Source organism: Alligator sinensis, unplaced genomic scaffold (assembly GCF_000455745.1).
Source record: "Alligator sinensis unplaced genomic scaffold, ASM45574v1 scaffold86_1, whole genome shotgun sequence".
NCBI classification, from domain to species: Eukaryota; Metazoa; Chordata; order Crocodylia; family Alligatoridae; genus Alligator; species Alligator sinensis.
In genome coordinates, this window is record NW_005841971.1 from 357,337 (window position 1) to 373,558 (window position 16,222).

At 41.4% G+C, this 16,222-nt stretch overlaps 1 protein-coding gene across 14 annotated transcripts in view; it reads right to left on the reverse strand.

Moving 5' to 3' along the window:
* The window catches only part of PDE1C (phosphodiesterase 1C), a 306,544-nt gene that overhangs the window by 44,126 nt on the left and 246,196 nt on the right, over positions 1 to 16,222 (reverse strand). For 13 of the 14 annotated variants that reach the window (XR_003093365.1, XR_003093364.1, XM_025200593.1 and 10 more), the window contains 4 exons: positions 14,647 to 14,767; positions 12,240 to 12,415; positions 5,475 to 5,774; positions 1,007 to 1,084 (listed from right to left, as the gene is read on the reverse strand). Coding sequence is in view for 12 of the 14 variants with exons in the window: in XM_025200593.1 (XP_025056378.1) it covers positions 1,007 to 1,084; positions 5,475 to 5,774; positions 12,240 to 12,415; positions 14,647 to 14,767 (675 nt within the window). In the remaining 2 variants the exon portion in view is untranslated. The remainder of the gene's footprint in view (positions 1 to 1,006; positions 1,085 to 5,474; positions 5,775 to 12,239; positions 12,416 to 14,646; positions 14,768 to 16,222) is intronic. The other variant, XM_025200603.1, reaches the window with a different exon arrangement.

Sequence of the window (16,222 nt, forward strand, 5' to 3'; positions counted from 1 at the left end):
CACATTCTATTTCAATGGATTAGAAGGCACAATTAATATAATTCTAAATTTGCCTGTAGTAATTATAATAGGGTCATTGTACTTGAATATCAAATCTAAGTACTGTATGATATCACTGAATATGTAGGCTGTATTTGCTCTGCGAATTTAACAGAGATATACGAACAAACAAAAGGTAACATTATGTTATGATTCAATTTATAATGCCAGTATTTACTAAATAACTTCTGAAACAATGAGTCCAGTTTCTCAGCTATGTCAGAGTATCTCTGGGTACTGGTGATGACAGGAAAAGGGGTAAAAGTGTCTTATTGTCACCTTTACACATTCCCAATGTTTGGGGCCGTGGGGAGCCACTTTGACTCCATGCATAACTTAGAGCAGACTCAAGGCTCTTCTATTTATTCTCAGCTGCCCTGATATACAATAGACCAGCGGTTCTGAACCAGGGGTACATGTACCCCCAGGAGGTACGTGAGATATATTTCATACACTGTCTAACACAGGTTGAAGGGCCTAAAAAAATGTCTTGGCAATTGAAAGGAGGTACATGAAGTCTCACTCTGAGACCAAGGGGCACGTCGACTGAAAAAGGTTCGCAACCGCTGCAATAGACTGTTTCACAATTTGGGATCAATGAGTGAAGCAGTGCTTCAGGCATATCCCTTCTCAACTTCTTCTTAATAAGCCTCTTACACACCAGGGGTGCTCATCTATGCATGCTTACTCCACTAATCCCAGCAAGCTAAACCAGGGGTATCTTGATTTTATAATGGCACAGTGCGATGTATGATTATAAACAATGAGCTAAAAATTTGCAAATTTTGAAGTCAGTGGATTTATTGTGCATTTATACTGATATGACTCAGAACGAAATTTGGTCCAATGAAAATCAGAAAGATGAAGCCAAGCCTGTCCATATTTCCTTTTCAGCAACTATTGGCTGCCTAGAATGCAGTAGACTGCATATATTGATGGGAAAATGTAATAGAAACGAAGTCCTTACCATCTGTCGTCTTTGATTCATTTCCCACATTTGACTGATCTTTCTTGTCTGATTTGTTATTATCTTCTTTTAATTCACCTGGAAACAAGTATTAAGACATATGCATCTTCAGTATAGGATGCAACTTAACATTGCCTCTCACCCAGTCATATCAGAAGGTTCAATAAAGACTTTTTAATGGAAACTATGATACACAGAATTAGTAGAGATTTTGTATTAACATACCACCATGTAATGAATCACCAAAGCTTGGGTTTTAACAGGAAATTCAAGCTTTGCAATACACATTTTGTAAATCTAATAAAATGTTATAATCTCTTTAGTGCAAAATTGAATCTATATTGTAATCCCATTCACAATGACAGAAACTATGCCCAATACACTCAAATGTAGTCTAGTCTTAGTTCTATAAGCAAGAGGTCAAATTTGCATATCATCAAATGGCTATACCTTGAAATGGCCAAGGATACTTAGTAATAAGAAAACCCTTGTTTTAAAGGGTCCAACCCACCTAGACATATCCAAACAATCAAATTCAGTTTTGTTTGACTCTTAGTTATTAGCCACCTCCATTACCGGATAGTATCATAAGGTTGGAAGGTACCTCGGTGGTCATTTATTCCAACTCCTTGCCTGAATGCAGGATGCAGGGGCGATTAGTGCCTCCTGAGTCTGCAGGGGTACAATTTGTAGGCGGGCCCGGGAGCAGGCCCAGGGGCAGGCCAAAAGCTCCATATCCACTTCTATACCTCTGTGCCACAGCTTAGTGCCTTCCCCGCCTCAACATGCCACCAGCCTGCGTGGCAAAACACTGCCCCATGCTGAGCGGTGCCAAGTTGGAGGTCAGTCTCAGGGGCACATCCTTCCCCCTGTCTCCCCCTTACCAGTCACTTGTGGGATGCAGTATTCCTATGCCATCCCAGACAATTGCTTAAAAACCACCAGTTAAGGGGGTGCTTTCAGTTTCCATAACTTGTTCCATTGCTCTACTGTTCTTACTATTAAGAAGTTATTTCTGAGATTTAATTTCAGTTTCCTTTGAGGCAGTTTGAAACCACTGCTTCATGTTCTGCCCTTTTTTAACTAGTCCTCTAACAACAGGTAAGTTACATTTCACATCACTGGGTGGCTGGTCTTGGACTCTCTCTGTCTATATAGAGAATCTTGGACTCTCCAGGCGAAAAGGGCTGGGCCTTTACCATATCTATAAGTGATACAGAATGAAGATAGCGGCTGGTAAACCTGAAGTGTATTTCCCTGGAATGTGCTTTAGGACCACCCTCACCCTCCATCCTCACTGACCAGATACCTCAATCACATACAGTAGAGACTGTAACAAGACTACCCAAACAAGAGTTTTCCACCTTTTCTTTCTCCCCTGTCACTCATCCTTTCCTCAGTCTATTAGAGAATCTGCAATAGGTCTTACCCCAGATATTCACATCTGGAGTCACAAAATCAGGATGTTTGGTCTGGCCTTCTCTGGCAGTCTGTTGGTCTGAGATAGACTAGCCCATGATGTAGTCTGTTCCTCAAGGGCTTCAGGCTTTAAACAGTGATGCTGCCACCATGTAATATAATCATGGAGCTGGGGCAACAGGCATGGGCCTGTTTCATCTACCCTTCTTCCCAAGGAGCCTCTACTAGTAGAGTCCTAAAGCAAAAGCTGCAATTTAAAGCTGTCGCCCCAAGACAGAAGCTGCCTTCATCTTCCCAATGCCTGAAGAAGAGTGTTTGTGCCTGACAGCTTGCAAAGAGCTTCCAACTATTTAGTTGGTCTGATAAAAGATATCACATCTACCCAAAGAACCTTGTCTGCCTATGTCCTTAGACCAATACGGCTACAACCAACAACCCTTCACATTCTCTTAATAGTTAACACTCTGGCTGCTAAAATGCCCAGTATCTGTTAAAAAGCATAAAAATCCTCCTGCAGGTTTCCAACCAAAGACAGATTAATCACAAATCCTAATACAGTGACAGTAAATTAGAACTTTACTAATTCACATTAATGAATAGTAAAACCAGAGCAGACAATCACATTTAGCAAATTATCCAGCATCCTATAGTGTCCATGGGAAAAAGAAAGAAAGAAAAATATTCACAGATTCCTTCAGCAGTATTCAGTCAGGAACAAATTCCAGGCAAAAAGGCCCTTGTCTTTATTTTAAGTCACAAGCACCTTTCTCTGTACTGAAACCTTCATTGTGTTTTAGTTCAAAACTGTGCCACTACCATTTTCTCAGTGCTGATGCACATTTCGCCATTTATACAAATGTATGTGCCACAGTGCTGGGCACTTTTAAAAGATTCAAACAAATTCTGAAATCTGGACTCATATTATACATCTAAACCAAAAGTGTATTCCTTATTTCAACAGTCCTGTATCTATGTTTGAAACATATATGATGCAAAATCCTATTGAAGTCAACAGACTTTGATTTTAACAAGATTTGGATCCCGCCCAAAGTGCTCAATTGTGTCTCATAGGCACCAACCTGATTTGGTCAGACAAAGAGAGATGACTTTATAGACTGGTTTGTACACCAGTTAGAACCTGGAAGACCGATTCAAATCCTGGTTCTAATAAATATTTAATTATTTATACAAAGTGGAGCAGCTCCAACAAGAAACAGAGAGACCCCTATGCTAGAGTACCCATTAGCACACTGGCTAAGTCTCTCATATAGAAAACTGAAGTTCAAGTCCCAGGTCTGAATGTATCAGATCAAAAATGTGAAATGGGGTCTTTTCACTTCCTTTGGGCTTATATGATTGGAATGAGTTCTCCCCTTTTGTTTTTCCAAAAACCCCCAAAACATCATTATCCTGATGCAAGGTGAAACATGTTTTGAATTCTCAACAATTGTTATAGAATGGGAAAATTATTTCCCACCCATCTGTAGTCCTAAGGCAAAACCTTGCAAGTTTTATAAGTAATGGATATAGGAGAAGGGAGGACAACAGAAGCTTGATAGAACATCAAAGTCATCTATCTCCTCAGCTCAAATGTTTATAGTTTTGCGAGCCAATTTTCTGACAGACTCCATACCGCTAGTTTATGGGGAAACTTATGGCAGAATTGGGTCTTCTGTCTGAAAATTAAATTTCTGCTTAGTTGAAATCTGCTTAGATTTTAATGTATGGTTATGAAAATGTGTGCGCCCAGGTACAGAAATTTACTTGTCCATTTTCTGGTGACTGATGATAATGAGAAATGAATTATATTTTATGTGTCCATTGACAGAAATAAGTGACTTGCCCCCAAGTGTGTGTAGGTAAAGATGATGAATACCCCTATGAATATTACTACACAGCATGATGCCTCTGCAAAAGCACCCAGGCTGTTACTGAGAAAGATTTCAAACTAATATGAGGAGACAATTTTTTTTACCTTTCCCTGAATATTACTTATTATGAATAGTGAGCTTTTGAATATTATAATAGCTGGCCTACCATATTGCCAGCAGCACAGTAGAATGATAAGGATAATGATCTTTCTGGAAGAAATTCCCAAGCTGAGGCAATAATAAGGAGAATGCTTTACAATGAGATATTAACATACAGGCACTGCATAAAGAAACTGCATTCAAATCAAAGAGATGAGGATTATGTTTCATGAGTCTGAAAAGACCCTGCAATGACTGTAACTCATAAAGGCCTTTTCCGATAAATTAAAGAGCATGGTTGCTATTCCTGAGAATGACACTAATTTTCAGAAATCATTATAATTCCTTTCAAAGCATTTTTGACACCTACAAGAAGGAGATATGACCACAGAAGGAACCATTGAAAGCATGAGAGTGTTCTTAACCCCCATATTGTTCTTGAATGGGGACTATGCCTGCCTTCATGTTTGTACCATCCTGAGCTTTAACTCAGCAGATGCTGTATGAGGCACATAGGAAAGAAGGCCAATGTGTATTATAACAAACAGCATAGCAAAGGAAAAGAAGAGTAGAGTGAGAATTAAAAGCTCAAAGCCAGAGCCTCTGCTTTCACTGAAATCCATGAGATTACTGAAGCAGTGTAAATGGTTGTTAAACTACCCTAAAACAGTTCATGAGCCACTTTTGGCTCCCCCTTCCTCAGCTAACTAAGCACAAACTCCGTGAAGCTGAGGATTGCCCCTGGAATACTATTTCAGCTTCCCTATTGTACAAAGTATTTGACAATGGCATTTCTGTGTGGGAGCAACACCTGGCCTTTACCTCTGGGGAAAAGGGCCCCAACTGCACAAGAATAATTCTGCAAGGGTTCAGCTAACCTTCTCTGCAGGAGCTTCCAGAGTCCAGCTCCAAGGACTTCATCTGACACTTCCCACAGGAACAAGGAGATGACTCCAGTTATTAACTGGAGCAGCCTCCACAGAAACACACCAGGACCTTCTTTTTCATGGGTCGCTCACACATCTAGATGAGACAACTGGCCTTGGGCTTGGGTTTAATGAATCAGGGACAGAATTTACCGTTCTGGACACGCTGTTTTTCCTCTCCTGTTGCTTGTTGTGAATCAGTTCCCTTGTCTGTTCTAGATGCATTTTTTCCTTGAGAGGCTTCGTGCTTGTTCACACCAGTCTGCCGAGTCCCATTTACAGGATTCTTGCTGGATTCCGCGCTCTTGCTTTCCTCTGGATTTGTTTCTTTGCTGTTTTCTGAGTTGGCTTCCGTGGCATCCTCAGCTGGCATCTTTTCATCTTTGTCTTCTGTATTCTTTTCATCTGTACCCTGGTGAGCATTTTCCTCTGCTTCTCTTTTAGCTTTTTCTTCTGCATCCTCAGCAAAGGGAAAATCACAAGGAAAAAGAAAAAGGGAAATCAAACTCATCAGTAGATTGGCCAAGAGTAACATTGTACACCATTTGAATTCCATTTAATCCATTTCCTCTCAAATTATCTTTACTTAGATAAGCATAGAAATTAACATGACAAGAAAAAGGCACAAAAACAGCAAACCATATGAAGGTGTTCAGCCTCATTCCCATTAAAAGCCATTTTTATACCAATAAAGTTGCTTTGAAAACCTTGCCCTGATTGCAATTACAAATCTGGATCACAGGCATATTTTATAGTTATCGTAGAACTTGGATGCTTTGAAGGGTTGGGTCCTTTACTCCCCTGCAAAGATGTGGGCTTCTGAACTAGCTAGGTGTGTACCTGTAGCCCAGAACTGTGCAGGACTGCTGTGGTGCACCAGCGGTTTGCTGTACCTTCGATTGCAAAGTGTGCTGCTTTGCTGATCAGCTGCATAGGACACTAGTGAGCTCCAGCTAAGTAGAGGAGTATTTTTTTTTTTAATCAAAGCTGCAGCAAACAGCAATGTCACTTGTCTTTAATTTGGCAATCCGTTGTGTACTGAGCATATAGTGAGCCACCAGATGTGAGTAGTCACTGTTCTACTGTATTTTAGAAAAATGCAAACTAGAGGAAGAAGAGCTTAATTATATACAGGTGTGTGTATGGAGAAGGAAGTTAGTGTTATCCATGACATGAGCAAGTAAAAAAGTCAATCAAACCCTATTTAGGCCTTTGCCTGACTCTTTGAATAGTCCTACATGCTTTGATTTCAATCCGTCTCCTTGGCTGCCTTCTTTTCTGCTCCTTCATCCCCATCAGTCCCTTTCCTTGAGCCATCCTCCCTTTCTTTGTAGTCTAATACTATTGGCCCTGATACCTTATAGTGATCCTGAAGGATCACAAAGTCCTTTACACAGAAAGTAGGGCAGGGTGACTCTGAAGTCAGACAGATGGTAGGTAGGGTGGCACCTTAGAGACACACAGGTTCAGACAGGCATAAGCTTTTACAGGCAATAACCTACTTCATATTCATAATTTATAGCATCTAACAAAGTAGGTTGTTGCCTACAGAAGCTTAGGCATCCCTGAACCAGTGAGTCTCTAAGGTGCCACTCTGCCTACTGTCTTTCTGACTTCAGAGTAATACAGCTAACCACCTCTCTGCTTAAAGTCCTTCATAAAAATGTAATGACAGATGGATTACAGACATGGATTTCTTCATCCACTAAGGAATGCAGCCATCTCAGAGGCTGTGTTTAGCATTGGAAGGAAGAACTTTATCCAAGTGAAAGTGCAAGGGAAGGGTAAGTAAATTGAGCCTCTTTTCTCTACTTCCCTAAGCCTGCCTCTGAGCTAATGTCACATTATCAGAAACCCAACCATCTCACTTCTCTGGCTCTCTCACTCTGGTTCCTGCTTCCCACTGAATCAGCCATCTCCTCTAGTGATCTTGAGAGAAAAAGTTATGAAGTGTTTCAAGCAGCTTTTCATATGCAGCACACATTCTTTTGATAATTGAATCAGAATCACTTCTGTGAAAATCCACCAAAAAGAGAAGATGAATGAAGAAAAGGGACGAGAAAACATCACTGGAAAAGAACGTCATTTGTATAAGAGGCATCAATCTGTATTTCCTCGCCAGCAGCTGATAAAAGATAATTAATTTTAAAATTAATAAATTATGGATCACATGAAAATATAATTAAATTAGAGATGAGCCTCCTACTCTTTATTAATGATTTCTGCAATAATCTAGTTTCCATAGATGGCTCAGCACTGCTCACTGTCACTTATACCTTAGGTCCTGAGGTATAGGGATGGCTTTCCAGAGGGCTTTCCCCATCTTGGATTGTCTAAGACATTTGCTACACCTTTGCACACACCTTTACAGTCAAATCACAGGCACAGCTCAAAAAAGATTCAGGGAGGAAGAAGAGGAGGAGATCCCCTTAGAGAAAAATCTATTCTGATACTGCTAGAAGTTTGTCCGTTATCAAAATGAGTATCACAAAATGCTTTACCGGTGCTGTGTTTTTTGTACCTTGGGGCCTGTGTTTATTGTGGTTCTTAATTTGTAGCTATTTAATACTGATCTTTTAAGCTGAAGGAATTCAGCAATACACCCGCTTATTTTTTCCCACCCAGTCCAAGACATTTTCCAGAAAAACTATGTTCCATATAAAGAGAGACATACCGAAGTTACTAATAACAGTATCTTTACAAAAGAGAATAGTTTTCTGCAAATCACTGTCTCCTGTAATAGTAATGGCAATTTCTTCTTCCCTTTGGGTTCCATTTTGCGGTGTGTGATGTTGTGCACTAATAAACAGCTGTCATATGTTCCCCTCTATGTGCCTTCATTCCCATAGTAATGATAATTTGTATTTTAGCACTGCCTAGAGGCCTTAACAGACTCTGAAATGCCTTTGCCCTGAGCATCCTATAAAAATATTGAGAGACAGGCCCTGTCCCAAAGATCTTTTAAGCTAAACAGACAAGATGGACAAAGGATTGGAAAAAAGAGGCACAGAGAAATTACATGACTTGGCCAAGGTCATAAAAATGGTTAGAGGCAGGGCTAGGAGTAGAATCCAGGGATCCTAAATCCCACTGCAGTGCCCTAGCTGCTGGATTATATTACCCAGCTGATAAATAAAAATCCTATGTTTTTAAAGGACTGTACCAGTTTTGCATAAATGTGATCAGTACTGGACATATCCTGACCCCCTGGAAGTTTAGATAAATTGGGGAACAAATTACAACCATCTCCTGGTGACACTGTGCAGAAGAAAATTTAGATTTGCTGACCATTGCAGAAGTAAAAAAAAAAAAAAATCAAAACCACCAAATGATCTTCATTCCCCCCATTTTACTAATGTAGATCTATATATTTACTGCCTTCAAAAAATAAACATGAATTCTTACTTATACTATGTCTTCAGTAGCTGAGAGATTTCTGATATGAGCTACTTAAAAATAAAACTATTTCTTCCATAGTCAATGTAAGCAACCAAACATTTATCTCGGAGACATTATGTGAATTTGTGAAGAACAAGTATGAAGTATTGTGTCAATACTTATTACCAACAACAGCATTATTTAATCAGTGGTACACAATATGCATTTGAATAATGCCTTGACATTTATGAGAGCATTTTGGTAAAAAATAAAATCTTTATGCAAAGCAGTCACTGCAGATGAGTACAAAGCACATTTCAAAGTTAAATATCCAGGAGCTATTAGGGCATGCTGTATGCATTTGTTCTTTGGCAATTTGTAAAATATGTATCATTTATTTCCCTGGTGGTTTCCACTGCATATAAGTTTTAGATAGCCTGAATGTGCATTGTAGATTAAAAAATGGTATATGTTGCAATGAAATCCTCACAACTACCAGTTACCTATTACAGATAAATATATTGACCATTCAAAAGTCATATACTAAAAACCTTTGGGCCACATTAAGGACTAGGGGATGATTTTTTGTTTGGCTTATTTTAATGTCAAGGAACATTGTATTTTTGTATTTGGTTACTAACTTGCCTTCTTCTGTCCCTCTAAAGAGAGCTTAAAATTTGTGAAGAAAAAACTGTTTTGCTGATATAAGAACTAAGCCAAGTCCTCCATTATGCCTGAAATCAAGTCCAAAAATGTTTAAGGGAATTCCAGTCACCTACTTAAAGAGATTATTGTTTCATTGATAAATTATCTATGTTTATTTATCATTTGCAAGCAGGATTCGAGCCTCATTATTCTAGATAATGTCTGCCCCAGAGAATTTATCCCACCCTGCAATTACATAGATTTCAATTTTATAGAAATTTACTACTAGGGTGAGTAGTTCTGATATTTATTTAATAGAACTCTTAAGTTCCCCACCTACAGTGCTGTCGCCACCTGTCGCCAGCCATGCCCCCTCAGCCTCTGAGGGTCCGCAGTGTTCATGTAGCCAGCCATGATAGGGATTCCAGGCTTTCTTCTATGGAGCCAGGTACCTAAAAGCATTGGGAGTCCCAGCTCTAACTAGAGCCACAGATACTGGGATGCCAGACAGCTGCTCAGTGAGCATGATAGTCTCATATATTTTGTAGAAGGGTCTGAGGAGCCTATTTAATACTGGAAATACTGAGAGTCGGTGATTCCACAATTATTTTTTCTTTGAGTCTCCTGTTCATGGGAAATTATGAAAATCTGGCTGTTTGGTTCAATGCAGACAAATTAACTTAAAAGAATTCCACAAATTTTCCAGTTTTATGAAAACTCTGTTTTCAACCAGCTCTGCATAGTAATATATATAAATAATATAATATTTAGGGGTGGACTAGAGAATTTTGGGGTGGAATAGAGAATTTTGGGGGTGATACAAATAGCCAGTATTTAAGGAGGCATATCGGGGCAATACCAATCCAATTTCCAAAACACAGCCCAGCAGCTTGAAGAGCAGTGTCCAGCTGGTAATTCTGTTGTGGTGGAAGAGGTGGGGGGCATCAAGGGGAGTGGGAGGGCAGATCGAGGCCTCTGCAGTGAGAGAGGTAGTGGGGCATGGGCTGGGGCTAGGGCTAGGGCTTGGGCTGGGGCTGGGGCAGGTGCTGCCCAACCAGTGTGGGGCAGGGTGCAGGATGGAGCTGTAGCTTGTCCACAGAGTGCAGGTGGCGTGGCTCCCACTGTTGCATGCACCCTGGGAGGGCATGCCCCCAGATCTACACGTGGGGTGGGGCAGGCAGGCAGCTGCTGCAGGCTGCAGATGGGGTTGCTCTGGGCTCTTCCTGGCAGGGGCTGGGCTGGGCTGCACTTGGAGTGAGTGGCAGGGATGCTGAGAGAGGGGCTATGAGGGAGGCTGCAGCCACACAAAAATTTGTCGTAGCCACCCAATCCGTCTCCTGGTGCCACTGCCCACCCCGCCCTGAGTGCAGCAAAGCCCAGTTCCCTTTTGAAAGAGCCTGGCACAGCCCCTGCTAGGAAGAGCTCAGCACACCTCCAGCCCCAGCCTGCAGCAACTGCCCTGCACACAGATCCAGGGGCATGTGTCCCCCATGCCCTCCCAGGGTATGCACAGTGGTGGGAGCCACCCCACCACCCTGCGCCTCTGAACAAGCTGCGGATCTGTCCCGTGCCCCACCCCCAGCTGGGCAGCACCTGCCCCAGCCCCTGCGCCAGCCTCAGCCCCACTCCCTCCCTCACTGTGGGAGCCTTGATCTACCTCCCCCATGCCCCTTCCTTCCCTGCTCCCCTTCTACCACAACAGACTTACCAGGTGGATGCAGAGCTCCATGCTGCCAGGCTTTGCTTCTCACTGCCTATGTGCTGCAGTCAATTTTCTTTATGGCGGTGCAGATCCAATATCAGACTGATGTATCAGTGCACCTCTAATAATACACACACACACACACACACTCTGTATTGGTGATAAAATATACTAGCTCACTTAAGTAAGGCGCTGAATAACGCAGCAATTTTTCAGAGGAGAGTTTGTAAATTGCGCTTTAAAGAATAAAAAGTCAGAGCTATATTTCTTTTTATTGGGTTCATCTACACAAGATGCTTTACTACAGAGTTGACTAATTAGCTCCACAGTAAAGTGTCACTGTCTACACATGTGCCCCCATTAGGCCAAAGTAAACTAATTAACTGCAGGAAAGTATTGCTTGACACAAGTACTATCCTATAGTGGAGCTATTTACTCTGCCACAATGCATATGTATATGGTGAGGGTGCTATAGTGCAGGGCCTGCCTGCTGGCTAACCCTGCACTGGAACACACTCATGCCCCAGCCAGCCACTCTACAGCACACTGAGTTGGGCACGAGCAGCTCTGGGCTAGGAGGCTGACCCCCTGGGCCCTCTGCCAGCTGATGCTGTACCACTCCAGCTCAATGTGCTGTAGTCCCGGGTGCATATGTAACAGCTGCATCCAGGGGCAATAAACTCTGGTGTGAACTGCACCAAAATTTATTGTGTTGTGTTAAATCATGTGTAGACATGCCCAAATTTAACCTGATCCAAAGCGTATTGAAATCAATGGCTCTGAATCAGGCCTTTGATGGATTTGCTTTCAGTGTTGTTTTGTTCATCTTCATCAACAAGTGGCAGGGGCAGTCTCTGACACATGGTAATGAGGGAAGAGACAGGCAGTACTGTGGCATATAGGGCAGGAATCAGAAAACAGTGTGGCAGATGGGGCAGGAAAAGGGGGATCACACTGGCATGTGGGAGCGTGTGGGGCTAATTTGTGGCATGCCTGCCATAAAGGTTGGCCGCCACTGGTGAGTTAAACAAAATTCCTGTCTCTGAATGTGGGGAGGACTGTTGGCCTATAAAAACAGATAGTTTAAGAAGACAAAGCTCACTTCAGGGATTATGGGCAGAAGAACAGCCAGAGGGGAGGGGAAGGGAGGGAAGGGGAGAAAAACTTGTTTGGTATGAAGGTCATCTTGTTACCTTTGGTTGCTTGTGCTTTCCATTTCTCCCGGTTCTGTTGCACCACCTCAGTCCAGGTGGCTTTAAAACATTTGAAGTCCACAGTGAGTATGGAACAGTTGATTGAGGCACTTCCTTCTGATCCAGTGCTTTTGACACTTGATCTTTTAACTTCTGAGGGGCTAATGCTATTCAAACTGGGAAACAAGATTACAGAATGTAACAGGAATCAGCATTTTATACACCTTATCACATCTAAGAACTGATTAATAATTGGATTTTTTCTGGAATATTATATCACAAACTCCCTGCATAACTAAATACATCTTGATTTAAACTCAGTTTTCCACTGAAGCGGTTGACATGCCATTTTCTCAGTTAGATGAAAATACTGCCCCAAACTTTTACATGCCTTGCTACCAGCTGAAAAATTACTGAATCTCCTAAATCTTTACTTAGGTGCCTCTGACCAGCCTCTTATTCCCTGACTCACCTTTCTATAGGCCACCAGAACCTACAAAACTGGATGCTTGTTAAAAATGGAGGTAAAAGAGGTAGGAGGGTAACTGGAAGTGGGAGAGATGATTAAAACTTGACTAAAACTGGCAAGATAGTTGAACAACAAAAATCAAATCTAATTTAAACCCTCTAAACTTCATGGACATTTTGTATCTGGGCCTTTGGAGGGTTTGGCCATTACAAAAAAGGGGGCCATGAAATCTAGCTTCAGATTCTGAATTTCCCCAGATTTCAGGGGTGTTCACATTTGCAGTTTTTGTATTTTGAGGGATGCATAATACCAAAAATTGCATTCTTTTGCATACTATATGTAGTGATAAAAATTATAATTTAGAGATGCTTCCTAAATTTAGAAGAGTTAGGACCTGAGGGATAGTCTCCTAGGTAGTAGCAAGTTAGTTAGAGAAATAAAGGGTCTTCAGAGGCTTGTCTACTGCTCCACAATAAACGTTATTTAGTTTTTTTCATTCATGTATGCTTGTATTTACTGAATCCTATGATCGCTACACTATATAAGGATGTAACAAGAATGAATGAAAGACAGGGAAAATGTAGGGTGATTATTAATGGCAAGACCTGTTAGACTTTTGAATAGATTCCCAAGATAAAGGGTTAAAATTAGGGCTGTGCAAAGCTTCTGTTGCTGATTTGATTCAGCGGAGATTTGGCCCAATTTGGTGGCCAAATCTCCAAATCGAATCAGGAGACCCTTTAATCTCTCTGAATTGAATAGGAATCCTCTGAATCAATTCAGAGAGATTCAGAAAGATTTGATGATTCGGACACAGACACAGCTTTAAATGTTTTTTCTACATACCTCAAAGTACTAGGCAGCTCATGAACTCTGAGATGCTGGGGTAGATGGAGCATCCCACAGGAGTGTGGGGGGGAGGGGGCAGGGTCCCAGCACACTTGGCAGCAGACCCAGAAGTGGACCAGAAGCACTTCTGAGTCTGCCGGGGAGCATGCAGGGGGCCCCTCCCCCCACACTCCCTGGATCAGCGATTGGTGCCCCCTGGGTCTGGGGGGCACCCACGGTCCCCCCGCAGCTGATCGCTGAGAGGGTACGGAGGGGGTTTGCCAACGAGTACATGGAGGGCCCCCCCACACTTCTGTGGGATGCTTCATCTGCCCCAGCATCACAGTGTTCACAAGCCATGCCTGATACCTCGAGGTATGTAGAAAAAACATTTAAAGTGGTGTCTATGGCTGAATCACTGATTCTCTCAATCAGCATCGAATCTTCAGACTCGGATTTGGCTGAATCGAATCAGGACAGTGATCTGAATCAATTAATCGAATCACTGTCCCCAATTCGGGCTGAATCCAAATACAAATCAAATACAGCCTGTTTTGCATACATGTAGCTGAAATCCCATTACTGGAGACATGTCATCTACAGCTAGACTAGATAACTCCATGTAGTATGTACCCTCTCTGGAATGACAGACGAGCTTCATGACCTAATACGTCTTTTCTCTGTCTCATTTCTATTACTCTTATTTGCAATGGTGAGCCTCATATGGGCTGTCATATTTGTTATAGTCCTAAACCTTTTGAATGACCAACACTAAACTAGTGCCAGATGTATCCCAGAACCTGCCAAGGAGAAACTCTAGTCTTCTTGACAGATCTTCTGTCAAGGTTAAATGAAATTAAGACTTTAGATTCCAAATAATTCTGGCAGTGCCCTAAACATTTACTTAAGTCTAGCAGTAATTAGTCAGATCTGATTGTACTTTATTTCTTTCATTTCTATGACAGTCCCATTTATGTCTATTCTGGGAGACTTTAAGGCAAAGCAGAACCGAATGTCTCTGCTAACCCCTCTATGAGTTCAAAACGAAAAGCAACCACAAAAGTGAGGTACTGCTGATGTATCAAAGGAAGGGCAGACATTGGTACTCACCTGGAACGCCTAAATCCTGACATGCCAGAGCGGGTGGCTTCATCGATGAGTGGTGTTACAATCTTCTCAGTCATGTCAGTTAGCACAGTGAAAGTAGGTTCCACAATGAAATCAATAAAACCTGAATGAAAATATCACAAAGCCAAGCAGAAGAGGTAAGCATTTATATGTCATTACTGCTTATGACTTATCTAACTTTACAACAGGTAGGAAAAAAAAGGATTAAATGTTGAAAGAGGAACTGAAAACATTACAGAGGGAAAATGACATGACATTAATCATAAGCCTGTCATCTAAAGAGCTTGCAATAAAAAGTGGCTTCTTATATGCTGGAAAGCAAGTGTGGCAAATCAGAATATAAACAGATGTTTTATGAGTTTTGTGGGTATCTAAGCCAAATTCCTAGTACAGTTGGATAAGAGCCAACTCTAAAGATGAGAGAGCAGGAAAGAGAAACATGGAATAACAGTAATAATAATGATAGGCTGAGCTAGGTGTCTGTTTAAGGTGGTGTGAAGTTACATATACAAATCCCTTATCAAATATCAACAGGTTTTGGTGAACAGTTCCACTTGAATACTTGCCCAGCTTGTTCTTGTTGACAGTCAAACAGTTTGGAGGCTACTTATTTATTTTTAACAACTTCATTTTATTTTTTTTTAATCCAGAGTAGATGGAAAAATGCACAGTTAAATCATTCATTCTCACAGTATGTGCACAGATAGGTTGTGGCATGGGGAGAGAGAAAAAGAAGTCTTTCCCCAACTGTGCAAGCCACAGGGATAGATCTTCCCACAGGACTCCCAACAAGATTCAGGGTTTTAAGTACTCTACAGCCATGCACGTCTGTCGGGTCCAGCTGTAGACCACTTCTAAGAGGCAGACCATACAATAACTTTAACTCCTGTCTGCTGCAAACTGTTATCTGGGTGTCCCAACTTCCCAGTTCTGTATCTTAATTTGTTTGGATTTGTTTTAAATTTACCCCAACTATTGATTTATTGGGTTTACAGTGCTTCTTCTGGGTATAATATTCAGTGTTGCTATGAAATATTATTCTAAATTATTGCTATCAGCCTAAGCTCCAATTTCTCATGGCTCTTCTCTGAAAATTTCCCTGTGTTTTACATTTAAATTTGCATACCTGCACACTAAAGACAGTAAAGAGAATATGACCATGTGATAATTTTTGGGACCTAAAGGTAAATGACAACCTTAAATCATGTTTATTAGAGGTGTGTGAAGCTTCGGTCGCCAGTTCAATTCAGAGAAGATTCAGCGGCAGAATCACTGAATCTGAATTGAATCAGGATACCCATTAAAAGCTCTGAATAGTCTCAAAGCATCCAAATTGATTTGGAAAAGATTCAGAAAAGATTCAGCAATTCAACAATTCAGAAGGTGGTCTTGCGGGAAAACAGAAACTGAGAAGAGGGAGGGGGAGAGGAGTGGGGGAAAGACTACTTTGATATTGACATCTGTAGCTAGCCAGTGACTGTGATCTTTCCCTGAGTTCATAGTTTCATAGTAGCTAGGGTCAGGAGGGACCTGAACAGATCATCTAGCCTGACCCCCT